Source organism: Rhinolophus sinicus, linkage group LG04 (assembly GCF_036562045.2).
Source record: "Rhinolophus sinicus isolate RSC01 linkage group LG04, ASM3656204v1, whole genome shotgun sequence".
NCBI lineage: Eukaryota > Metazoa > Chordata > Mammalia > Chiroptera > Rhinolophidae > Rhinolophus > Rhinolophus sinicus.
In genome coordinates this window covers 183,850,017-183,877,541 of record NC_133754.1, presented here as the reverse complement: position 1 = coordinate 183,877,541, position 27,525 = coordinate 183,850,017, and the positions used below count along the sequence as shown (strand labels likewise).

Below are 27,525 nucleotides of genomic sequence, written 5' to 3'. Positions count from 1 at the left end.
TTCCAAATTAGATATACAAATGGCCAACAGGTATATGAAAAGGTGCTGAACATCACTAATCATGAGGAAAATGCAAATAAGAACCACAGTGAGGTATCACCTCACACCTGTTAGAAAAGCTATTATCAAAAAGTCAAAAGACAACAAGTGTCGATGAGGCTCTGAGAAAAGGGAACCATTATACACTGTTGACGGGAATGTAAATTGGAACAGCTGGTATGGAAAAGAGTCTGTAGGTTCCTCAAAAAATTAAAAATAGAACCACCATATGATCCAGCAATCTCACTTCTGGGCATATATCCAAGAGAAATAAAATTACTACCTGAAAAAGCTAACTGTACTCCCATATGCATTGCAGCAGTTTTCACAATAGCCAAGATATGAAAGCAACCTAAGTGCTTGTCAAGGGATGAACGGACACACACACACACACACACACACACACACACACACCCATGGACTATTATTCAGCCTTAAAAAAGTAGGAAACTTTCTCATGTGCAACAACACGGATGCAACTGTATGACATTATACTAAGTGAAATAAGCCAGACATAGAATGGCAAATACTACATGATTCCACTTATATGTGGAATGTAAAATTGTCAAATTCTTAGAGGCAGAGAACAGAATGGTGGTTATCAAAGGCTGGCGGGGGTGGTGGAGGGAAATGGGGAGATGTTGGCCAAAGGGTACAAAGGTTCAGACATGCGGGATGAGTCAGTTCTGAGACCTAATGTACAGCAGCACGCTGACACTAGTAGTTAACGATATTGTACTGTATACTAGACATTGCTTAGATAAGAGTCGATCTGAATTGTGCTCACACACAGAAAAAGGTATCTATGTGAGGTGATGGATACATCAACCATTTTACAATGTGTGTGTGTATTGAAACATCCTGTTGCATCTTAAATACAATTGACAAATACATATTATTTGTCAATTATATCTCAATAAAGCTGGAAAAAAATTAATGCAAAGAACAGAATCCAAACCATACACAGGAAGAGCTAAAATTGTTAAAAAAATAAAAATAATAAAAAATAAAAGGCTAAATAGTCACACTTATTTATAAAAGATTTTAAAGAAATTCTCCAAACTATGAAAAGATTAGTACCACTGGGATGGCAAGTAACAATTTTTTCTTTATACTTTTCTATATTTTCTAAACTTCTAACAAATAATTATATTTAAAAAAAAAAAAATCAATTGTGGGCGGCCGGTTAGCTCAGCTGGTTAGAGCGAGGTGCTCTTAACAACAAGGTTGCCGGTTCCACCCCCACATGGGCCACTGTGAGCTGCGCCCTCCACAACTAGATTGAAACAACTACTTGACTTGGAGCTGATGGGTCCTGGAAGAATACACTTAAAATAAATAAATAAATAAAGTGTGTTTTTTTTTAAAAAATCCATCTTTTTCTTAAAGTATTACCACGTGCCAGTAATATACGTGGGACCCTCACCTAACTTCACCCCATCTCCACTTCTACCCTGTCATCATATCAAATATGTATGGAAGTGACTTTATATATCTCACTATATAGATCATAGAGACACAGAAATCTTAAGACTAAAAGGGGTCGGGAAGATCAGACATTCTAATCACTCATTCAACTTTATTTGATTCAATTCAATGTAAATAAATCAATATTTACAAAACACCACTTATGCCTGAGGTCCAAGAAGTGAAAACTACTCAGTCCCAGAAAAAAATCTCCAGCAGCCAGGCCTGACTGTCCAGGACAAGGACACGTCTCCACCGTGGGGCGGCCAGTTCCCTGGGTGCTCTGGGACAAACACCCCACCCGCCCCGTAAGTCCTGTGACAGAGCACTTTAGCCAGCATCTGGGATGGAGTGCCAGATGAGGTTTCAGGAGACAGAAACCTCAGCACTCACATACCTCTCTCCTTCCAGATGGGAGTAACTCTCCTAGAAGGAGCAGTGATGTCAGCCTCTTCATGGCAGAGTGGCAAGGCAAAAGGAGACACAAGCAAGGAGGAATTGCCAAAGTAGGGTGAGGGTGACAGTATCAGACACAAGCAATGCAGATTTCACACATTTTTTAATGACCACCCTATCAGTTCCACCAGCACCGACGCGATAACGTTTGTCTGTTTCTCCAAAACTTCAGAGATTGCAAGCACTTGACCTTGTATCTAGTACTGTGCTAGGAAGAGCTTTATTTATCACCATTCACATTCTTTTTTTTTTTTTTAAGGCAGGAAATATGTCTCTTTTTTTTTAATTTTTTATTGGGGAATATTGGGGAACAGTGTGTTTCTCCAGGGCCCATCAGCTCCAAGTCATCGTCCTTCAATCTACTTGTGGAGGGCTCAGCTCAGCTCCAAGTCCAGTCGCCGTCCTCAATCTTTAGTTGCAGGGGGTGCAGCCCACCATCCCATGTGGGAATTGAACCAGCAACCTTATTGTTGAGAGCTCGTGCTCAAACCAATTGAGTAATCCAGCCGCCCCTCCAGAAGCTCAGCGGCAGCTTGTTTTCTTCAGTCTAGTTGTGGAGGGTGCACTTCACCGGCCCATGTGTGAATCGAACCAGCAACCCTGTTGTTCAGAGCTGTGCTCTAACCAACTGAGCCATCTGGCTGCCCCTATCACCATTCATTCTTATTACAACACTTTGAAGCAGGTGTTATGATGCCCATTTTATAGACGAGGAAACAGAGGCTGTGATAAAACCTGCTTAAAATCATGTGAGTAGATAGCAGAGCCAGTATTCTAACCCAGCTTTGTTTAAATCCCAAACCTGTGGTCTTAACCACCTCATACTTCTTATAACCAAATGAGTGGTATATCTTTTGTTTGTTTTAATTTTTTTTTATTATAGAAAAATTTCAAACCATTAACTTGTGATCGGTTTTGTCCCTCTACACTCCTCGCCACCCTCAATACCAATTATTTAGAAGAAAATCCCAGTTATTTCATTATTAATATTTCAGTGTGTATCTGATGAGGGCTTTTTAAAAAACTCATAACCATGATAACACGCTCTGTCCTAATTACAGTGAACTGTTTATCAAGTTAATTAAATGAGATCATTCATGCACGAGAAATCGGGGCTATAGGAACATGAAATACAGGACTGTTTCCACGCACACATTTATATGGTTTATTGTAAAAACTTGTAGTTTTTCCTGGCTTTCCTAGCAGACTTATATTACCTGAAATCAGGAAACACAATTGGCCCTAACACAATTATAAACTCAAAAGAACTAATCCAAACAAGGAAATAAGCATTACTTTGATGATGATGATGAAATCTGAATTTATATACTTAATTTATCTTAGAGGATCTCATTAGACAAATGAAGCACCAGCTTATTCTGGATTATTTCAGATTATTCTGAAAGGTTTATTCTTATTTTCAATCAACTATTTTGTAAAATTAAAACTTCATTTTAAGGGCCGGCCCAGTGGCTCAGGCAGTTTGAGCTCCGTGCTCCTAACTCCGAAGGCTGCCGGTTTGATTCCCACATGGGCCAGTGGGCTCTCAACCACAAGGTTGCCAGTTTGATTCCTCGACTCCTGCAAGGGATGGTGGGCTGTGCCCCCTGCAACTAACAATGGCAACTGGACCTGGAGCTGAGCTGCGCCCTCCACAACTAAGACTGAAAGGACAACAACTTGACTTGGAAAAAAGTCCTGGAAGTACACACTGTTCCCCTTCTCCAAATAAAACACACACACACACACACACACAAAACACTTCATTTTAAGATTGTCAAAATTCTTAACCAAACTCATACCCAAAAAGTGTACTTAAAATGTAGTTTCAGGTCTTAATTATAAGTGCAACTTCCTCCTCTTCTTCCTGTTTTCTTATTGCAACTTTATCTTTACCGTCACAAATGCTTTATCACAAATATTTAAGAACACACATACACTGTGAAGTAAATTCTTACTGAAATAAGTTTTCCTAAAATTTCTGGCTTATAGAGAAAAACCTAAAATTAAAAGACAACAGGAAGGCCAGCCCAGTGGCTCAGGTGGTTGGACGCCTAACTCCTAATGCTGAGGTCGCGGGTTCGATTCCCACATGGGCCAGTGAGCTGCGCCCTCTAAAGATTGTGAACAACAGCTCTCCCTGGAGCTGGGCTGCCATGAGCTGTCGAGGGCTGCTCTGGGCCATGAGAGGCCGGCAGCCAGCGTGAGCTGCCGTGGGCTGCTGTGAGCAACTGACCCATGACAGGCGACTGACTGCCTCAGCCGGGGGAAGCGCAAGGCTCATAATACCAGCCTGGGCCACGGAGCTGTGTCCTACACAACTAGACTGAGAAACAACGGCTTGAACCGGAGTGGGTTGGGGGAAGGCGGAAGAAGGGGGAATTTAAAAAAATGAAAAAAGACAATAAGAGGCTAAGAAATATGCTGAGATCCTGAACTTCCCCAGCAGTCAACTTAAAATGAGATGTCACCATTTTCCTACCCTGCTGGCAGTAATTAAGGCTGATAACGTGCCATGTTGTGAAATATGTGAACTCTGAACACTGTCATACGCTCCTAGTAGGAGGGGACTGATAAAACCTTTCCAGAGGGCTATTCAGTACCTTCCATTCAAAGCAATCCCACACCTAGGAATTCACCCCACAGAAATGCTAGAACTGATTCACAAAGATATATGTACAGGGAGAACTCTCAAATATACCTGTCACACTCCTGCGAGAGAAAGACTTCCAGGTCACCAAAAAGCAAGGTTATGTGTCACGTACTAGACACTATTTTACTCCTTCAAATGCTTTATGAAGGGTTATTATAATTTGTGTCGTTCTAATCTGTACTTTATCCAACCACAACGTTTTTTGGTTTTTCTACAAACTATATCTCCGACAATGAAGTATTATATACACAGAAACCATTTTTATGTGACTTCTAAGAGTGAAATGTAGGATAGTTTTCATAATATAATTTAACTTTAAAAATTAGAAATGACAATTACATTAGGGGAAAAAGAAGTAAAGCCAAAAAAGTCAGCCCTGTTGCACCACCCTGTAAACACCATTCAGAATTTGGAGACATTCCTCTAATCTCTATTTTAGCATCATTTGCTTATTGTGAATTATAAAACCTGTGCATGCTCATAGAAAACATAACTAGAATAGTACCTGTAACCTTCCCACTCGGGGATAACTAATAATAATAATTCGGTGTTTTCCTTTAACATCTAATAAAATTTAAAACACAGTTTTCAGTCACTGTAGCTTTTAAGTGGTACTAAGCAAACAAAATATCGTATCAGCTAGAAAATTATAAGCAGAGCCATAATTGGTAACTTTGCTATTGGGTGGCATCTGTAACAAGACCAGTCATGTATTGGGCACTCACTACGCAGGTTCTGAGAACTTCTATTTTTATAAACATGGCAACAATGCCTTTTCCAGCAATGAGCACGCATGTTAGAAAAACTGGAAAACAGAAACGCATCCATTCCTCCTTCAGCATACCCTTACCGAATCCCTACTGTGTCAGGCACTGTCCAATCAATGGTCAGCAAGACAAAGGAGACTTGCCTTCAGGACTCACAATCCCCCTAGTTGTAGAAAAGTAAAAGGAATAACAACAAATATCCATGTACCCATTGGCCACAATTTCAAGTGTCTACATTGTAGTTGTTTCAGATCCACAGGAAAGGAGGGAGAGAGGGAGGGAGGGAGGGAAAGAAAACAGTGGCAAAGTGAAGTGCCTTCCGCCCAGACCAGGTCCCCTCCTCTGTCCCTCCGTACGCTCACGAATTGATTAGGTGCGTTTCTATTTTTTCTTTTTAAAATGCGTTTCCTAGTGATAGCCAATCCATACACATAATAAAGTGTCATTCTGTTTTCAAAATTTGGATAAATTGTATCATAATGAATGTGTACTTCTGTGGCTTGCATTTTCGGACAACATTGTATTCTTTGAGGACTTGTGTTGATACATTTAATGTGTTCCTCGTTTTATCTGCTTGTACTCTTATCACCTGCGCATCACAATATCCCCATTTCGCCAACCACGTGCATTCAGGTTACTTCCAGTGATTTATCGCGATGCTTTATGAACATCCCTCTCCACACCTCTGCGTATCTGTGCAGTGCTCAAGGGTCTACAGAAAGATGTGCATAGTCTCAATTTTACTAGAAACTCTTAAATGGATCTCCAAAGTATGTAAGAGTTTCCTTACATCCTCACTGAACCTTGATGTTCTTAGAGACTTCGTTTTCCCCCCGTCTTGGGGGAAAAGTCAATTCTGACATTGACTCAGTTTGCCTGTCCTGATACTTCATGAATCTGAGAACCTCATCTGTTTATTAGCCATTTGGATTTTTCATTTGTGAAGTACCTTTTTCATATCCTATGTCCATTTTCTTTTTGGATTTTTAAAAAAACTTCTTTATATATTCTGGCTACTGATCTTTGATTTTTACGCTGCAAGTACCTTCTGGAAAAACAACAACAACTATGTGGTATCTTTTGTCATGTAAGTCTTTTTAAATTTCAAAGAAAATTTATCAATCTTTATTCCTAATAGTAGGTTTTAAATATATTTTTTAAAATATCCTTCCAAAGTCATAAAATATTCACCAATATGTTTTTCTAATACCTTTAGAGTTTGGTTTTCACATTTCGGTCTTTAATCCACCAAAGATTTTTTGTGTAGGGTATGAGGTGGGTATCCATTTCTTTCTCTTTTCTTCTGGTGGAAAGTTGGTGTTCTACGACTTCAGAGGAATCTGTTCTAACTTCCACGGCTCTATGATGCCACCTCTATTGTATATCAAGTTCTCATTAAGACAAAAGTCACTATATGTGCCTCCTGTTCTGTCCCATCAGTCTGCTGATTCCCGCTACAGTATCAAATGGCTTTATGATGTGAAGCCACGGAAGGCAAGGCCTCCTCCTCGTTTAGATGTGTGTTGGCTCTTCCAGGACTTTTGGTGACTAGAAGGGAGTACCAGGGGCCTTCTGGGGTGCTAGTAATGTCCTGTTTCTTTTTTTTCTTTGTTTCTTTTTAATGTCCTGTTTCTTGACCTGAGTGCTACCGTGTTTCCCCCAAATTAAGACCTAGCCGGACAATCAGCTCCAATGCGTCGTTTGAAGGAAAAAAATTAAAATAAGAGCTGGTATTATATTATATCATATCATAGTATATTATACCTGGTCTTATAGTAAAATAAGACTGAGATATTATATTATATTATATTATATTATATTATATTATATTATATTATATTATATTATATTATATATTATATCATATTATATTACATTACATTATATTATATACGACCCAGTCTAATTTCACTGTAAGTAAAATATAATATGTTTACTTATAGTAAAATATACTTATAGTAAAATTTACTTATAGTAAAATAAGACCAGGTCTTATATTAATTTTTGCTCCAAAAGACGCATTAGAGCTGATTGTCCAGCAAGGTCTTATTTTCAGGTAAACACAGTAGTTACATGGGTATGTAAGAAAAAAAAAATCACCAAGCTGCACACTTATGAAGTAAGAAACTAAAGAGAGGAAGGGCACTGCGACTACAGAGGAGGCTGGCTCCCAGACGGACTGGCAGCCTCCTCAGGGATCGGGAGCTCCCTCCTCCAGGGGAAAGGGTGCCTCTGTTGGCTTTAAAGGGGAGCGCCATGACTAGATTCAGCTCTTAGGCACATCACTCTAGCTACAAACAAAATATGAACTGGAGTAATGTCGGGACCCAAGTATGAAGAGACTGCACTGGTCCAAGGATGGCCTGGACCAAACAGCTGACAGTGGTGACGACAGAGAACAGTGAACGGACTGGGCAAGCAATTTAGGACACACGTCTATGGAACTTGGTGATGAGAAGTTGAGAATAAAAGATTTCCAGCTTGGGAAAATGAATGGCTGGTGGTCCCTGCTACTAAGAAACGAAACTCTGGAAGAAGAATATGTAGGATGCGGGTGAAGGGAGTGGAAGGATGAGCTGGCTTCTGACACACAGAAGTGCTTATGAGACACCTAAATGGAACGGGGTGTAGGCAGTTGTAGGCAGCATATACTTGTCTAGTGCTCAGAAGAAAGGTCTGATCTGGAGATAAAGTTTAAAAAAAAACACCACCAGTCCATAATCCCTAAAGACAACTACTATTTTGGTGTTTTTACTCCTTTTTTCCTCACTTTAAAAACAGTTGCTTTACACTGACAATTCTGCTTAAATATCAGAACATAAGAAATGCTTTTGCTTTAACTTCCTCAACCACTTCATGTTGAATCGCTTTAAAATTGCAAATGAAGTAATGATACTTTAGTTTTTCTCGTAAGCTGCACTTGAGAAAATAAATACGGTCACACTTAACTAGCTGAAGGCCACCTAACTGGCCACGTCTTTATTTTCAAGTTCACCCAACAGCAGTCCACAGACTACACTGTCCCTGAATGTGTTGTAGCTGGCTAACAGTGTTTTGTTCTCTTTGTGAATTTGAATTCTCAGCTAGCTAACTTCACATAAAAGCATGAATTTCCAGCTTTTCTTTAAGAAGACACTGCCGGATGCAGCATGTCTAGGCCACATTCCAATGCAGACATAAGCCGCTGGAAGCAAGGAGCAGCAGCAGCTGCTGAACGAGCATGTGCTCAGCTGGCCGGTCTCCGCCGTCTCACAAAATGTCTCACAAAGTATCTAAGTAGCTTCTAATAGCACCTGAGTTTGTGACCTCTGATTAAAACAAACATCAGATCCAAAAAGTAAGTGAAGACCCTGCAGGCTCCCACGACCAGGTTCTCTGCTAATAGAGAAAAACAACAAGAGTAAAACCACCTACTATTAATTGTCTGCCTACTATTTATGGTGGGAGACACTCCCGAGGGAGCTTAATATTCCACTTCTTGGCTCACTACATATAGATAGCAATTCATTACAAAAATGAGGTCAGATTCACTCAGATGACCAAAACATGACAGCTAAACGTATGAGAGAGGAAAAACTACAAAAAGCTTGAAAGAAAATGTAAAACACCAAAGTCTGGCAATCAGGGTTATCCTCTCCCAGTCACTGAAGGCTGCTCACCCAGTACGCATGCCAGGATGGAAAGAGCGCCAGTCACAGGTTCGAATTCTGCCTCTTCTGTTTATGTAACCCAAGTTCTGTTTTCCTAATTTATAAACAGAGATAATAATATTTACCTCAAAAGGGCTGCTAGGAGGAGCCCATGAATTAAAAAATCACATATTTAGCGTAGTCTCTGGCTTATAATAAATGCTTTAATAACAAGTATCTATTTTTTTTAAAGACCTCTTCTTTTTTTTTTTTTTTTAGTTTTATTGGGGAATATTGGGGAACAGTTTGCCAGGGCCCATCAGCTCTAAGTCATTGTCCTTCAGTCTAGTTGTGGAGGGTGCAGCTTACTGGCCCATGTGGGAATTGAACCGGCAACCCTGTTGTTCAGAGCTCGTGCTCTAACCAATTGAGCCAGCCGCTGCCCCCCACACAGGTGGCTATTACCATTGCTTCAAGTCTAGATTCTGTAGGACTCCTCACTTTTCCCACATGAGCCCAGAACAGCTGTCACCAGACTGGTGGTCTCAACCTTTCTGTATACACAGCAGTCTCACATACAAGAATTTTGGCAGTATACTTAAGGGGGCTGAAACTTTTAAATACTGAATGCGTCAACAGCATCTATCTACCTTGGTGCCACTCTCCCCAGCTCTCTTCCTATGTTCACTCTGAGTTGCCTTGGCTAAGTTGCTGGCTGCCCTGGCCACGCTCGCCCACGCCCACAAGGGCAAGGTGCTGGGCTTGACCTCATACTGCTGCAGCAGTGCACTGTATCCTTTTCTACACGCCGCTGGGCAATATTCCGACAGACACGGCTAACTGCAAGTCCACGCATTCATGCTACATATTGATCACCATTGGGGAGGCATGCCCAGAAAAGCTTTGAGGTTTACCAAGATGGAGCAGCTAACGGTCCATGGGCTTGAGATGAGGCAACGCAGGGACAAAGGATCCTCTTTTAATTTCCCAAAACTTTTCAGATACTTTGAGGATGGGTGGCAGGGGGTGGTGAAACTCACAAAGCAGATTGTGCTGTGGGGCTGAGCGACTGAGCCACTGGCGTAAGAAAGAGCCACCACATAAGGCCAGTGCAACCAGGTGGATCCCAACCAACTGACAGTGATTCTAGAGGATTCCTGCAAAGAGGGCTTTCGTTTAGCTACTTACTACATTGCTAAAGATGTTCTCTAAAAGTGCGTACTCAAAACAAGTAACACGTGGCCATGAAAGTAGAGCTTCGAAGTTATTACAGGCAACCCCCGTACAACACGGCATCCTAGAACACGGGTTCACTCTAACACGGTTCGAGAATTAGAGAAATCCCCGAACAACACGGAGTAATAAGAGCTTTTAAGAGCAAAAGATACCTCATTTGAAATTTTTCATTCGAGCGTGGATGTCGTATCAGATTTCACTGCAGAATTTTAAAATGTATTAGAGTTTTACATCCATTTTGTTCGTAGAGTATTAAGTTCAGAGGATGAAGCTATCTTGTCAAAAAGAAAATGCCCTTGGTTAATGGTGCTTAGCAGTGATGACGAAGAAAACATTATTTAACACACATTAATATGTTATACTTTGGTGAAAATTGCTTTAATAAAGATATTTCTCTTAATTATAAAAATATAATAGTATGTTTTTTTAATTTTTGGAAACTAACTCCCATTTTTCTATTAGTTCTTTGTTTTCGTATAACATGGATTCACATAACACGGCATTTTAGGAACCCAACAACCATGTTATGTGGGGTTGCCTGTATATGCTGTGTTAGTTTCCTGGGGTTGCTGTAACAAATACCCACATACGGGGTAGCTTAAAACAACAGAAATGTATGCTCTCACAGTTCTGAGAAGGCCAAAATCGCGATGTTGGCAGGGCCGTTCTCCCTCTAAAGACTCTGGGGAAGAAATTCTTCCTTGCCTCTTCTGAGCTTCTGGTGGCTGCCGGCAATCCCTCCTGTTCTTGGTTTGCAGGTGCCATCACTCCCAAATCTGCTTCTGTCTTCACCTGGCCTCGTTCCCTCCATGTGTGTCTCCTCTTCTTATAAGGATACTGGTTATACTGGAATTAGGGCCCAGCCTGATCCAGTATGACCCAATCTTAATTACTTATATCTGCAAAGACGCCATTTCCAAACGAGGCTACATTCTGAGGTTCCCAAGGGCACTAGTCAAGCCCGTGCATACATCCATCTTCTTAATCATTTACACTAAGTGTTCTAGTGCGTAATTACCTAGCCCATATTTATGTTATCATTCTTCCACTAAAGAGATGACGGGAAAGAAAACCTATTGTGTAGTCCAGACAATACTTCTTGACCCCAACGTTTTTTCTATTAGTTAAAAATAGAATAAACCACACGTTTACTATTATGTATTGGGGAAGGAGAAAAAAGCAAAAATCAGTAACCGGCTATGGAAGGGAGACGGCAATAAAAGTGGGAAAAAGGTAAAACAATCATTGGAATTTTCCAGGGCTGTTTCATTAAGAAACCCCAGCAATCAAATATTTGATTATTTGATACTAATATTTGAAGAAAGCAAATTGGCATATATGCCACCGAACTGCAGTCACTAAGAAAAGGCCTGTTGTACGCTTATAGATATATATGCAGGAGAACGATGTTTAATAGATATACATACTTAAAAGATGCAACCCTGAAGTGTCTGTACAAAAGATCATTTGAGGCGTATACTGAGGTGAGGAATCTTTCCAGTGCAAATGGCCAGGTACTGGTGATACAATAACCTGCACAGTGCTATCAACTCTCCCACTTTGGTGTAAGCAAGTAGGCAGGAAAAGGCAAAAAAATGGAAAAGACCCAGATCAATCTACGTTCCCACTGGAGGGGCCCACCCAAAACGGACACCTGCTGCCTTTTGGCCGCACCGATTATCCAAAGAGCAGATGTGCTCAAGCCCAACTCCACAGCCTCATTCCGTGGTTTAATATGAGGAAAAGGAGTGATTGAGCTATGCTGGGGGTCACTACACAGGAACTGCCCTTCCCGTCCTGCCAACATGCCAGTTAGACAATCACATCCCCCGACTTAATCCTCCCACTCCAATGTGAGTGGTGGGTGGGAGCACGTATACAATCTAAAGGCAAATAGGCATCTTGCTCTTGTTCCCTTCCCAACTATTGTCACACTAAGAGTTATATCTCGTCTTCCTCCTCTTCCTGTCCTCTTCTGGTCTACTAAGTGGTGGCAACAACATCCACCTTCACAACCTCTGCCAGCAACCCAGATGTCACGTCCTCCCTCACCCCCACATTTGTCCATCATTTACCCTCTAAATATTGGGGGGGCGTGTACTCTCTTCTCCCTCCTCCCTCCATGGGCCTACTTTAGGCCCTAATCTTGCATCTAGACTATGTCTATACCCTGGCTGGTCCCTTGCTTCCAGTCCGGCTCCCTAGTCAAGCTCCCAGAGAAACCTACCATGTTTCCCGAAAATAAGCCTGTTGAGATCGTCAGCCAGACGGAAGCATTTAGTACGTTATGATGATGTTCCAGAAGAAGATGACATGACTGTATTTGAATAAATGTACATTGTTGTACGTGAAAAAATAAGACATTCCCTGAAAATGCGTCTTTGGGAGCAAAAATTAACGTAAGACCCGGTCTTATTTTCAGGGAAACATGGTATCTACCTAAAATGTAAATCTTATTCCATCACTCCCAGCCCAAAAAATTGCAGGGCTCCCCAATGCTGAAGACAGGGATTCAAATGCCTGCACACGTCACGAAGGCCTACCTCTACACATCTCCTCTACTCTGTGCTTCACTCTTTATACGTCAACACCCGGCACAATGGACTATTTCTTGCCACCACGCTCATGAGGCTGCCTTCCTTCTCTTATCCTCTCCTCTTACAAAGGGTTCAGGACTCACGTGCTCCCACAGCCCCTGGGTATGTTGGCACAATGTGTAGAAAGGGGAACCTTCATGAATTGCTGGTGGGAATGTAAAATGGTAGAGTCACTTTGAAAAGTTGTTTGGCACTTTCTTAAACAGTTAAATATATAAAACAAACAAACCAAAACCCAGACTCACAGATACAGAGACTAGACTAATGGTTGCCAGAAGGGAAGGTGGGGATGGGTAAAGGGAATGAAGTATTAATACAAACTTCCAGTTATAAAATAAGTAAATCACGGGTATGTAATGTACAGCACGGGGAATATAGTCAATAATAAATACCGCATTAACTCTGTGAGGTGACAGATGGAAACGAGACTTACTGTGGTGGCCATTTTGCAATGTATACAAATGTCAAATCACTATGTTATATATCTGAAACTAATATATTGTATGTCAAGTATACCTCAAGAAAAAAGTTAAATATAAATCCACCATATGACCCAGCAATTCTACTCCACTCCTAGGTATCACCCCCAAAAATGAAAACATGTGTCCCCACAAAAACTTGCCATGGGAATGTTTGTAGTAGCATTATTCACAATGGCCAAAAAGGGAAACCCAAATGTCCATCATCTGGAAAACAGCTAAGCAAGATGTGGTCTATCCATACAACGGAATAATATTTCACCATTAAAAGGAATGAATTACTTACTAATAAATGGTACAAATGGATGAACCCCAAAGACATAAGTAAAAGAAGCCGGATACAAAAGACCGCATACTATATGTGATTCTATTTATACGAAATATCCAAAAAAGACAAATCTAGAGAGACAGAGAGTAGGTTAGTGGTTGCCTGAGACCAGTGATGGGAATAGGAATTAACTGTAAACCAGCAAAAGGGATTTTATGGGGCCGATGGAAATGTTCCATGCCTGGATTGTGGTGATAGTTGCACAACTCAGTCAATTTACTAACAATCACTGATTTGTACATTTAAAATGGGTGAATTTTATGGTAAGTAAACTATACCTTAATAAAGTTATTTTTGAAAGGTAAGGAATCTAGAGAAAGATCAAAAGAATTTTGAGAAGACTGAGAAAACCAGAAGAATGGTGTTGAAAATGTAACATGGCATAAGAAAAGTGAATAAAAAAAAGGAAAGGACTTGTTTCTCATTTAAAAAGAGAAAGAAAGAAAGAATTCAAAGGGAGAAGTGGTGTGTGGGAACGGGGCAGAACTGGCCACTGATTGATGGTTATTGAAGCTGGGTGACAGCTAAGGCAGAGTTCATTATAGTAGTGTCTGCTTTGGTATATGTTTGAAATTCTCCTTGATAAAAGTTTTTTAAAAGATCGATGCATGTTTTCGGTACTCAGTGACCTCTACATGTTATTCTTGCCAGTCCGGGTCTATAAACTGATCAAATCTCCTACGTCTCTCTGTCTCAAGCAAAACAAACAATCTAATAACGCTGCTGTTCCTACAGGCTGCATTCAGGTGATTTCCATTTCCTTGAGCAAGAAGTTAGAATTTAAGAAAAAAGAAACAATTACAATATTGATTATGGAATAAACGCCACAGTACTTAAGAAACAAGTTACAAAGATGAAAAATATTAAATAATTCAGCACAATAGGAAAAATCAATCACCAGAATTATACCATTCAGTTTGCTTCTACCACCGTGGTTAGTCTATTTTTTAATCTTTACCAATATTGCCAGTATTTAATGATGCCACGTGACATTTTAATTCTAGAAATGTACAAAGAGCATTAGATTGGGGGTCAAGAGACATGGTCCAGTGTGTCCTACTATTAGCTTTGTCTCTAATTTACAAACTATATGAACTCAATTATATTACTTAATCTAAGACTCAGGATCCTACACCATAAAATTAAAGAATTTTAAAGATCAGGTGTTTTGACCTTGCAGTCATAAGCCTGGGGGCTAGGGCCTATAGCTAAGATTTAGCAGGATTATAAAGCTCTAGAAATTCCAAGAAAGTTTTGTCTACATTTCTACCTGCACTTTTCTCGGGAGAGGTTCTGTATCTTTCAGCAGATTCTCAAAAGGAGTCAGGACTCACCTAGCTCCCCGCGGCTGAGAACCATTTTAATCACGCTAGTTTTTATTTACAAACAACTGATACCCAAAACTATGGTGTATGGGTCTGACCAGGCTTTTAAATCCAGATTCTGTATTCTTTACACTCTACCTTCACACGAATATAATACTTCATGGTTTGCTAGAATAATGTGTTCTAATAAGAGAAACTTTCTACAATCCCACAACTTCTTAGAAAATTGCTGTTATGAACATAATGGACAAGGCTTTGGATCATAACGACTTGTTTTTCTATTCTCCAGATATATTAACCTGCTGAACCGCCTGAAGGCACGTTTTAGCCTTAGATAACTTTTAGTTGGGAGTTATAAAGCAAGATCCAAGGGATCATTCTAGGCCTATCATACATCTCTTCCCTAGACAGACAACGACAGCAGCGAGGAATTAAAAACAAAAAAAAAAAAGGCCCTTTCATTAGAATCAGAGGTTTAATGCTGGCTTCAAATTCTCGGTCACGGATTTCAAGCGAGATTCGAAATTCCTCCTGGAGATTCCCATTTTGATCAGTCTAGAGAGCGCCCTAAGCCGAACCGGGAAACTGAGGCTGCGGTTCCGCGTGTCTTCAAACCGCCCAGGCAGGCACGAGCGGATGGAAGAGCGGAGACCGCGGATAAGCACAGGCGGCGATAAAAGTTGGAGGTGAAGAGGGAGGAGGAGGAGCAGGTTGCTATCGGTGAGGAACCTGGAGAAGCCAGCAGGGGCTGCAGCGCGGCCTCCCGCGTCATTCGGGGTTTCGCCGCAGGTCAGCCCCTTCCCCTCTGTCGGCCACAATCCTCCTGCCCCTTCCGGGCTGCGCAAGGACCCCCGCCATCCCCACAGGTCCCCACAGCCTCCTCTCACGGAGAGGCTGCGCCGGGGGACCAGGGAGGGGCGCCATCGCTCAGAGCCACCCCCCTCGGGTCAAAGTTGCCCCCAGCCCAGGGGGAGCGGCCTGGACCTCCGCCCCCCGGCCCAGCCCGGCCCAGCCCTGCCGGCCCTGGCCGGCTCTGGCCGGCCTACCTTGAGCGCCAGGTGGTGGACGCGGCCCAGGCCGGGCTCGGCCAGCAGCTGCAGCAGCCCCAGCAGTGGAAGCAGCCGGAGGCCCGCGACCAGCCGAGGACAGCTGGGGCCCGAGGGGCAGACGGGCGCCGGGGCAGCCATGTTCGTTCCAGCATCACCAGCTGCTTCCTCTACCGCCCACTTCCGGGGTTAAAGAGCGGCGGACGCCGGAAGGGCCTGGAAGGGGGGGCCTCCGCGCCTCGCGGGGTGATGTCTGTGGCTCTTCTCCTGGAGCGTGCGGCCCGGGAAGTCGCTGAGGGGCCGAAGGTGACCCCCGAGGGGCCGTTCAGTTGACCTCCCTTGTGCGGACTTCCGGTTTAGCCAAAAGAGGTGGAACCCCCAGTGGTGACCCTGTGGCTGTTGTCGTGGAAACAGTGGTTGGGCCGGACCAGTCCGGGCCACACCTACACCCCGCGAGCTTTGAAAGCGACCTTGGGCCTGCGGGACCCCAACCGCAGGGGCTCCGACGGGGCGATCTGTTACACTGGCCACAGCACCGTGTCTGGCCGTTGATTGGACTGATTTCACGAGCGGCGTTGCCTCGGTGGAAATACCAAGTTCCTGGCTTGTCATAGGTCCCTTGTTTTTGTGTAGGCGCTTAACACAAATTTCAAACGAAATGGTTGCAATAATACGATTTATCAAGCCCTGATTATGCACTTGGTTAGGTTTTTGTGTGCATTACTGCATTTAATCCGTGGAACAATCTAATGAGGTAGGAGGTGGGTATGATCATTATCCCCACTTTACAGGCAAGCAAACTGAGGCTCTGAGAAATTAAGTCATTTGTTCCAGGTTGAGCTGGGAATCACACGGCAACTTTTAACTAGTGTGTTCTATTGCCTCGTGCTCGTTCATACGACCGCTACAGTCAGAGTGTCAATATTTTCCTCTTAATTCTGTGTGGAAAATTTCCTTGCTTCTAATCTGTGGACTTTATGAGGAGATCTTTAATGGAAGGATTCAGTAGTTGGTTCCCTCCTCTCACCATTTTTTATCAAGGAGTCATAGAAGAATATGCTTATTGAGATTGCCAGTAGACTAGCCAGTTTTATTTAGTTTTTAGATTCTTTTTTTAGCTTGCCATACATGCTCTTTGTGTGAAATAATTTAAGCAAGAAAAAATTAAAAGCCAGGAATCCCAGGACTGGAACCACATCTGCTTTAGAATTGGATCTGTGCTTCTTGCACTATACCATGCATGGCTTTCTAATGCTTATCATTTTATTTTTTCAAAAAAATTGAAAGCCCAAAATCTGAGTAACTAATGTGTTACCAAATGAAATGCTAGAGAAATTTTCAGAAAGCAGTTTAAAAATTTACAATATACTATAATACTGCATCTTATATTAATTTTTGCTCCAAAAGACGCATTAGAGCTGATTGTCCAGCTAGGTCTTATTTTCAGGGAAATGGTACCAAGAACAGCTCATTAATTCTCACTTCAGCATGAAACTAGTTGTTAAAGGGAAAGGTGCTTTTTACATGCAGTTTCACTTTTAAAGGCGGTTTGCAATGCTTTGTATGGTTTTCTTTTAAAGTGAGGTACCATTTTTGAGAATCTCTCATTTTTAATTTGAATGTAATGGGCTTCTAAACACGGAATGATCAGGAATAGTCTTAATTTAATAATACAATAGTGATCAAGCATTTAAATAGTTTATAAAATAGAAGATCTCTGTCTTTTAGTTTCTGAAAAACAATTTTACAGAGGCTTAAAACTGGGTTCTTATTTCTTGCTTCTTTTCACTTGGGAATTATTATGTGACCTTCACAGGGTCACATACCAGTGGTATCTGTCCAGAGGAATATCTTACCTCAGGTATTTGAAAACTATATTGTGCCAGTCATTAGTTTTGAATTTAGAGAAATGAGAAAGGGAACACTAATTACAAAGATTTAAAGTATTTTTTAGACAGTTGCTTTTCAAATTCTGTTCAATCTCCTAAGTTGGCAAGTATATTTAGGCACATGATTGTAGAGTTTCAAGGAAAGAGTATTTGCATACTCATGATACTGTAACTGGAAACAGACAGGTGCGTAACAGAACAAGTTATGCCTGCTTCTCCCTGGCAACATTTTCAAAGGGGCATTAGCCTGTAAGGTATTGACTGAAAAGGCCTGGAGGGGCCGAAGAAACTGATCTCCTAAACCTGGCTTTTAGCCTTACTCTCTTAGTCAAGTGCATTTGTATCTTCTATTTCCTCTAACTTTGCAGGATCCACTAAAGGTTGCCACCAGTAGCAGAATGTGTAATTTGAACCTAGTGTGATTAATATTTGGCATCAGTTTAGAAATTTCCAGAAATCTTTTATAGGCGATTAGTGGGTTAATACTCTCCAGTTGTAATAAGGTATAATGGCCATCTGTTTTTCTTACCAAAAGAGTTCATATATCAAATCAAAAGCCTCTATAAAGACAGTATAAGGAACTCAAGATCAAGTTGGGACCTGGCAATACATTCAGAAGTCAAATGTCACTTTCATTCTTTGACTAGAATGGTCATTTCTTGGGGCCCAGGGGAAGCCCATTGGTGTCTTTTTGCAGAGAGCGATCTTCATGGAAAAGCTAGGCCCTGACACACCATGAATCATGCAGATTGGAGAAAAACTTCACATTCACTTCTCCTATTCCTGGTGGCACAATGTGTAACTTACTCAGCCACATGACAGCTGGTTTTTCCTGATTTTATGCACATCTTTATAGACCTTCAGGGGAATTCCATTATCAGATGCAAAAATTAGTTGCAGTTTCAAGATTCTGTTCAGAGAGTTCCTACTTTTATCCCACTCCAATTTTTTCCACTTAACTGCTTTTTTGGGTCCTTAGTAAGTAGTTTGAATGCTGAACAAATGGGGGAATTTTAAGCTGAAACTGATGGGAGCTATTTTAAAGAAAAAAAATTCTGAGAATTTCATTAGGAATAGTACTTCACCAACAGACTACTTATCAATTATAGTTCAGGCCAGCTCTTTTGCTGCATCAGTAGTGCTTCAAGGATTGCTTTCCTTGATACAATAAGTAAAAATCCAACAGAAAGCAAAAGAAAAGGGAACTAATACTTGTGTCTTATGTGCTAAGCATTTGACATGTTTTCTTTCTTTTCATCTTTGCAGTAACCTTTGGAATAAGTAGCATTATTTCATTTTATAGAGAGGGAAACTGGCTTACAGAAGGAAAAGAAATCAACCGAAGCTCTGCAGCTGTCTGTGGATAGCTATCCAAAGCTGGCTAACACCAAAGCCTGACCCCCACCCCCCCGCTCCCTCATTTCAGCCTCATGACAATCTATGCAGTTCCTGTATAACAAATGAGGAAACTGAGGCTCAGAGAGTTTCAGTAACTTGCCAAAAGCCACACACCTAATAAGTAGTGGCACACTAGGATACCAATTTAACAATTATTAATACAAAAATCTACCTCCTTTAAAATAAAGATAGAGACATCTATACATCTAAGCCCCTGAATTAGATGTTTATTAATTGCAAGTACCATTAGAATTGCCAAAAAGCCCTAATAAAATTGTTTGCCTCCGGCTGGCCCAGTGGCTCAGGTGGTTAGAGTGCGGTGCTTTTTAACGCGGTGGGTCACCGGTTTGATTCCCACATGGGCCAGTGAGCTGCGCCCTCTACAGCTAAGATTGTGAACAACAGCTCTCCCTGGAGCTGGGCTGCTTGGAGGGGCCCGCAGGTAGCATGAGTAGCCGGCAGCCAGCAAGAGCCAGCCGACCTATGACTGGTGACAGACTGCCTCAGCCAGTGGAAAGCAAGGCTCATAATACCAGCATGGGCCAGGGAGCTGGGTCCTACACAACTAGACTGAGAAACAATGGCTTGAACCAGAGTGTGGTACGGAAGCAGAAGAAGGGGGGAAATTGTTTGCCTCTATATATACATCATCAACCTACACAGGCTCTCTATCTAGAGACCTTCTAGAGACCTTATTTCAATGCTAATAATGTCCATGTGATAAGATCATTCACTGCAAATTTATGTAGTCACCCACCAAGATCACAACCTTGTAAATCAGTGTTCTCTGGGTGTTACTGAAGTGAAACAGGTGTACATAACCCAGGCTGACCCCTAGGTAATTCCAGCATTTACACAGACTGTTTAGAATACTTCTTGTGAACACTGATTCCTAAGTAGGTCAGGTCATGGTAATTTGTTAATAGTGAGAATTCCTTATCTTAGAATCATTCCCTCTTACGATTAGGAAAAACTGAATGGATTTAGTTCTTTTTTTAAAAAAACGACTGTGCTATACTCTATCTTTTTTTCTCTGCTGGTTTATTTCTCTTTAATCCCAAATCCTGTTTGTTTCCATTGCTTCAAGATCAATTGTGTCTTCCTCCTTTATTTTTTTAAAGCTTCTGACACTTTTTTTGTATTTTTTTTCTTTTGATTCTGACACTTTCAAACCTTTTCCAGTTACCATCCAAACTTAATGAAGTTAAAGATACTTGCACTGTGGTATAATTAAGCCAGTTCCATGCAGTTCTGCTGCTGTGGCTTTTAATGGGTTCCTATAACTATTTCCGGCTTACTCATCATCTTAAAAGGTTTCATCTTAATGTGGTCTCTCTCTTTCTTCTGCTGTCCCCTCCTCTTTTTCCCCTCTTTAGATCAGCAGGTTGTTTTTCCTCCTGATTAGCATATTTTCACAAGTGGTCACTGTTTTTGAGAAGTCTCCTAGAACTCAGTAGAGATTAGATCATTGAATTTCAAAAAATATTTAAGCCGTGGCAGGAAGGGAAGTCGAGGTGATTACCAAGGCAGGGTCTTGTTAGATAACCTGCTTTTCACTTACCATTTCCAGAGAGCAAACTAAACTGTGCAGCATTGTTTGAATTGCTAACCCCTCCAACTCACTCTGGCTGTTAGATCTGCCTTGAGAGATAGGTGGCTGGCGGTTCTGATTGTTATAAATCTCACAGTCTCTGGAGTAAAGAGTTCCCAGACCTGGTAACTGTGAGAGGAAAATATTTAAACATACACTAAAACGAGGGGGTGGTGGGGGAGCTGAAAAAAGACAGACTAAAACAGCTTTGACAGGTTAAATTTAATATAACTGTCCAACAAAGGAAGTAGAACTGGAGGTTTATCTGCAAGGGTTTTTCAGTACCACCCTTTCATGGTGGAGAATGATACACTGATTGAAGCGGGGGGACGGGGGTTGTAGGCATTGGAGAAATGCATCATTGTGAAACATTTCTATAGGACCCATTTTAGGAGTCCACAGTTACTCAGAAAAGTCAGTAGAATTGACTGAGGAGAAAGGGCCTTGTGATTCAGAGGAAAGTTGGGACTCCAAAAATTCTCCATGTAGGAAATACTTGTGTAGACCTTTGGAATACAGAGGGAGTCAGCGTCTACTTAAAAATTAGCTCTCATTTTACCAATTATAGGCCAGGTAACAGGTGCCCCTCTCCTCGATGCTCATACGTGGTGAGATGGATGCGTCATTACCTCGGTTTGGCGGCGAGGGCTCTGAGCTTCCAGAGGGGTGGAGTCGTTGTCCCAGGCCACCCAGCTAGGACGTGCAGGAGGCTGGATTGGGAACCTAATACGTTATCTGCGGACCCAGTGCCTTTATTTTTACCCACAAGGCGGGAACGTGATTTCCCGTCTGAGCGTTTCTTGGCCGAACAGGTTGGAAATCACCGGTTTTGCAGGTCAGAAATCACTGGTTGTGCGCCCCTGGATGCCCTCCCCACCCACTCGAAGCTGCTGGGTCGCTCTCGGCCTCGACGTCCCTATCTGCACCAGGCCCCACTCCCACCGCGCAACGCTGCAGGACTCCGGGGCCTCCGCGGCTTCCGGGCGGTGCGGAAAGCGCATCCCCGGCGAGCGGTGGTCGGCGTGCATGGCTGCCAGGGAAAAGTACTGTTCTCACGGCTAAAGCGGCGCCCGGCGCAGAGGAGCAACCTCAGGCCGCGCAGAGCACCGGTAATAACAGGGCCCGGCTCTGTTCAAAGGCGAGTGGTTGTCCTAAGAACAGAGAGCGTAGTGGCTAATAAGTAATTTAAAAATCGGCCTGGGGAGCTCCACCCGCCTCCTTCCGCGTCCTTCCGGACCCCCAGGCGACGCGAGCCTGGAGGAGGGCGCCTGGCGGGAGGGTGGGCAGGGGGCGGGGCGGAGCGCGCGTGCGCGAGCTGTCAGGGCGGCCCCGCCCCCGGCGCGCGGCCCCGCCCCGCCGCCCCGCCCTCCCCTCCCCCCTCGCTCTCCCGGTGTGGGGCGGGCGGGCGCTGCGGCTGCCGCGGCTGCTGCTTCCTCGGGCCATTTTGCTGAGGAGCGACCCGGAGGAGGAGCTGCCGAGGAGACCCAAGGCGAGGAGCGGGAGCCGGAGGAGGCGGAGGCCGTGCGGGCCCGGGCCTTCTTCGATCGCGGAGATCTCGAGGGGCGAAGGGATCGCCAGGGAGGGGGACCGGAGAGCCGCGCCTGTCGCGCGGCGCGCCCCTTCCCGCCCCCTGCACCATGAGCTGGGGCACCGAGCTCTGGGTGAGTGAGGGGCTGGGCCCGCCGGGCTGCGGGGGAAGGTGCCTGGCGCGCCTGGGCTGGGGGCGCAGCCGGGCTGCCCCGCTGGAGGCAATGGCGCGCGGGTCGGGGTCCCCGCGGCCTGACGGAGGCGCGGGTCCGGGTGCTCCTCGTGGGCCTTAGCCCGAGCAGGATGTACGAGCCAGATTCGCTCTTCCGAGGCGAGGGGAGCTGGTGTGGGTCCCCCCGGCGGCCTGAGCAGGGGGCGCGGGTCTGGGTGCCCCCGGCGGCCAGAGGCCAGCGTTGTGTGCTGAGAAGTCTTAATCCCGGGGGGGGGGGGGGACGGATGCGCCGCGAACCGGCTTCGATGGGGGCGTGGAGGCCCTCTGATTTTGGAGGCTACGCTATTTATTAGGGCGCCCATTGCCGAGTTCCTAGCGCTGCTTTCTCTGCGTGGAGGTGCGGGCCGATCGGGCGCTGCTCCCGGGGGCGGGGCGCCTCGGCGGGGCTGGGTCCCAGGTCTTGGATTTCGGGGTGCAGGGGCGAGAAGCAGTGTCTCCCCTCTCGAGGCGAAGACTTTTGACCTGTGGCGGTTTGGGGCGCTCTTGTAGTTCTCGAGGGGAAGCTCAGATCCTGATTTTGATGCGAGGACTGCGGCGTTTGGCCTGGAGGGAAAGTAGTCGGAGTTAGGGGGAGAGCTTGTGTTATCACCTTCAGGAAGAGGCATTGGCAGGGTAATAATTCTTTAACTGCTCAGAGGAAACAGTTGAAAATGGGGAAGGTCGGCGGCGAGAGGGCGCTCCAGCCGGATCCTTAACCTGCGGGTGCGGTGGGATAGCCCGTGGACTGGTGTCTGGAAGCCCTCTGTCGCCGGACCAACTGGGGATGCCGAGGCAGTGCACAGGCCGGCCCCGAGGAGAGGCTGTGGGCTGCAGAATGGAGCTGGTCTCCCTGCCTTCCTCTGGATTCCTGGGGAAATCACTGGGCAAGGGATGGGCAGTGCAGTGTCCAGAGGGAGGGGTGGATGAAATCTCAATTATTGCACTGAAATGTCCTCAAGATGAAACATTTGCCATGATGAACTCCAAAGTGCCTCTTTTCGGAATTCCATTTGTAAAGGGTGTGGAGGAGAAAGTGTGGGGTGGTGGTTGCTATCTGAGCTGAGGCCAAGAAATCTCACGGCAAAGTACAACAAGGTTTGAGCAGCTACAGAAACAGCACGTTCTCCCTTAATTATTATTATTGTTTGGCTTTAATTGTTTTTACATAACCATTTCTTGGGCTCAGAAGCAGCTACTGTTATTAGTATCAAGATCCTGAAGGCAATAGCCGCCTTACATAAATTCATTTTATAAACATCCTCTGTCTAAAGGAACCCAAGATTTTGGCTTATGTTTACAAATATTCAATTTAAAAATAAAATAACAGATGGTTTGAAATATTTGCACACACCTAATTAGGCAGAATCTACCATATTAAATGTTGTACTTCTTTCCCCTTCTGTTCCTGCTCCACTCCTGGTTCTTTTTACTTACCTGGGGTTAGGGGAACAAATCAGGTAATTTTTATCAAGAAAGTAGAAATTTTGGCACAATTTTTTTTTCACTTGTTCACACAAGAGAAAGGGGTTATGGGGGGAACTCCAATATATTTCTAAGTAAAATAGGCCGTAGTTAAAGGCACTGAACACACTGGTGGGCATTTCACAGTGATATCAGTGAATGTTCCAGAAGGTGGTCCGGAAGAGGGGAGGTGGCTATGAGAAGGGAAATGATAACCTAGGTCCAATTGCCTGCGTTATTCTGTGCACTTCTTTCTGGGGGTGGAGGGGTGGGAGGAAAAGCCAAGACAGGAGTTGTGAAAAATAAATGGGAACTGAAATATATATATGAATGGTACAAAGTTTTGGATTTGCTTCAAAAGATTTTGGGGTGGGTAGTTGATGAAATAAGCCCTCACAAGTGGGTCATTGTTGAAGCTGGGTGGTGGGTGCAGGAGGGCTCAGGACACTGCTTTCTACTGTACGCTTGAAATTTTCTACAATAAAAATAACTGGAAAAGATTTTCAAGGGAGAAGGTGTATAAACTGCTTGAAATATTTTTTCACTTGGTAAGTTTATGAGGAAGCTCGAGTCAGTTAGCAGTTGCATATGTACTAATATATGTCAGTGAAGCGGTTTTTTGTGTGTGTTTTTTTAAAGCATTTCACTGAGTATCAACCTTTGCCTGTTAGTGGCTTATAGTTTAATGGAGGGGAAGGAATGAACACATTATTTATTTAATAAAAGAAGTGCGAAGTCTGAATTTTATGGTGAAATACCAAGAAGTATGAGGGCAGCAAAATGTCTACTTTCAGTTGCCTTATTTTATTAGTATTTGAGTTTTGTTTTTTTTTAATGGACTCATGAAGGGTTCTGAAAAATAAACTCCAGTTCTCCAGTGGTGAGAGACTCAGCCATGTGTGGTGCGTTGGGCAGTGTGGGGCAGCCCAGCACACGGCAATGATTGAGGGTTTTCCTTGAATGGTGGCTTTGGGACCATGCACATGTGTAATGAGATAATGATGGGGTGCTCCAGCCTAACTTGGCAGAATTGCACTTCTGGATGGAGAGAGATGGAGCTCTGGTTTGGTGGCCGTGAGTTATTGGTAACAGGTGGTTGCAGCCTTCCTGGACCTTCACAAATACCATCAGATGGACACACATTTTAGCACTTTAGTCAAAATCCATATAGGTTTTTAAACATTACGAGTTTCTAACGTGCGCTGTACATTAAAGGCTTACTCTTAAGCCACATCCTGCTTTGCAGAGAGAGTAAAACCTTTCTCCTTGTCATCGTCTTCTTTTTCTTAAACACCTGCATGGGAGTAAACTTTCATATTCTAGGAAATTTTTAGAAATCATGCAAAGTCAGGAAGTTATACAACTATAAAAATGGACTCAAAACCCATAATTTGTCATAACTTCATTGGATTAGTTTGTATTTAAATTGGCGCTTCCTATTTCGTATCAGAAGGTCATAACAAACTAAATGGCTGTTTTAAAGTGATTAGGTTATAATAAAATTGTTTCAACTCTATAACATTGCCCTTCCATCAATTTTTTAAATCTTTTTTTTTTTTTTTTAAAGATTTTATTGGGGAAGAGAACAGGACTTTATTGGGGAACAGTGTGTACTTCCAGGCCTTTTTTTTCCCCTAAGTCAAGTTGTTGTGCTTTCAATCTTAGTTGTGGAGGGTGCTGTTCAGCTTCAAGTTGTTGTCTTTTCAGTTTTAGTTGTGGAGGGCGCAGCTCAGCTCCAGGTCCAGTTGCTGTTGCTAGTTGCAGAGGGCGCAGCCCACCATCCCTTGCGGGACTCGAGGAATTGAACTGGCAACCTTGTGGTTGAGAGCCCACTGGCCCACGTGGGAATCGAACCGGCAGCCTCCGGAGTTAGGAGCATGGAGCTCCAACCGCCTGAGCCACCGGGCCGGCCCCCTAAAATTTTTATTGAACAGCTATTATGTGCAAGCCACTGATCTAAAGCTAAGTCACGTGACATACATTGAAGGAGATCTACTTATTTCAATGAAGCCATAACGTAGGTCTTAACGCTAGCCTGAAACATCAAAGTCAAGAGAGTGATTTAAGGTTCTTTGTGAGATGAACCAAATTAATTTACTCAAGACTTTGTTAAAAAGGTAATAATGACGGGTAAACAGGTTGCACTGACTTATTGAAATTGTGCCTGGTCCTTGGAGAAATGGCGAAGCAAGAGTTTCTTACATGGGAATGTTTTTCCTTACCTACTTATTTAGAAAGAAATGACAAGTTATTGAAGTGTCAGTTCAACTTTTTGTTACCTTGATCATTAATGGGAAGTGTGAATAAATCCATTGGAAATTTTAGCTTTCCTCATAATCATTTTACCATTTGCAGCTACCAAATTGTTCAGTGACAGAATCTACTTTTGTCTCCTACTGTCCTCTGCCATTTTTATTTACTTTGGTGCTAATAAGAAACGGAGGCGTCCATAAATACCAAAAGCAAGAAAGTGAATGAAGAGGCCTGAATAATACATATTGGTCAACATAGGCAGAAGCCACCTGTATTGACTGTATGTAATTGTTTTTAACCTGTGCCAGGCATACAGTGTGCAATCAACAGTGTGACTAGGGCACCGTTGATTGTGGCGTGCATTTTTAAGAGGCAGCAGTGAAAGAGTTATCTGCCAACTGTACAGGGAACAATGCCTGACTCATAGTAGCAGTTTGAGAAATATTTATTGAGTAAACAAAGGAATCCTTTTTTGCCCCTTTTGTTTTAACATTTGCTGTTTTAAAGTAATGGGAGAATAATTTTAAGACCTTTCTGCACTTGGGCAGTTGTAAACAATTTTTTATATTTCTAAGCACCTTTTTCTCTAATGGACTTTTTTCAGAGCTTTTTTAGTTTCACAGCAAAATTGAGCGAAAGGTACTGAGGTTTCCCAAGGGCTCCTTGCACCACAAATACGCATAGACTAGGCACTTTTTTCACCTTGAACATAGGGCTTGAAGATTTATTTCTTCTCTGTTATTCATGCTGCTTATGCCTGATATGTGTGTGTGTTTATATAAGAACACTTTATAGTGCGTTGAAATTTTAAACAAGGCAATACTGATTCTTTTTTAATCTTGAAGTAATTGACTATGAACAGTTCCAGGTTTCAGAGAATTACCTCTTACTACCTCTTCTTGCTGCAGAATACTAAGTGGAGTGTAGTCCTAACAACAGTTCATAGCTTCTACTGCTCTTTATTCTTAACCCTTCAGAGATTTCTGTGGGATAAGCACAGCCAGACCAACCGGGGAGACATCACTCCTGGAACTATGGTGACTGTAGAGCAGAATGGCCTCAGAAGGGAGGCTAAATCAGATTTAATTGTGCCATTCCTACCTCCTCATCAGAACAGGCTTTGCACAGTCTTTTCTGGTTAGTAAATATGAAACAAAACCTGGGAGGTCTGGC

General features: G+C 43.1%; 2 protein-coding genes across 24 annotated transcripts in view; one reads left to right on the top strand and one right to left on the bottom strand.

The window, feature by feature from the left end:
• Positions 1 to 16,271, bottom strand: part of GPR107 (G protein-coupled receptor 107) — a 67,979-nt gene extending 51,708 nt beyond the window's left edge. The window contains exon 1 of one of the 2 annotated variants that reach the window (XM_019728850.2): positions 16,023 to 16,271. In XM_019728850.2, coding sequence (XP_019584409.2) covers positions 16,023 to 16,163 — 141 coding nt within the window. In that variant the 5' untranslated portion in view covers positions 16,164 to 16,271. The remainder of the gene's footprint in view (positions 1 to 16,022) is intronic. The other variant, XM_019728849.2, reaches the window with a different exon arrangement.
• A 5,343-nt stretch (positions 16,272 to 21,614) lies between these two features.
• Positions 21,615 to 27,525, top strand: part of FNBP1 (formin binding protein 1) — a 114,508-nt gene continuing 108,597 nt past the window's right edge. For 16 of the 22 annotated variants that reach the window (XM_074331182.1, XM_074331178.1, XM_074331174.1 and 13 more), the window contains exon 1: positions 22,293 to 22,561. In XM_074331182.1, the coding sequence (XP_074187283.1) occupies positions 22,538 to 22,561 (24 nt within the window). In that variant the 5' untranslated portion in view covers positions 22,293 to 22,537. Of the gene's footprint in view, positions 22,010 to 22,278; positions 22,562 to 27,525 lie in introns of those variants that run through there. The other 6 variants (XM_019728841.2, XM_074331179.1, XM_019728840.2 and 3 more) reach the window with 3 other exon arrangements.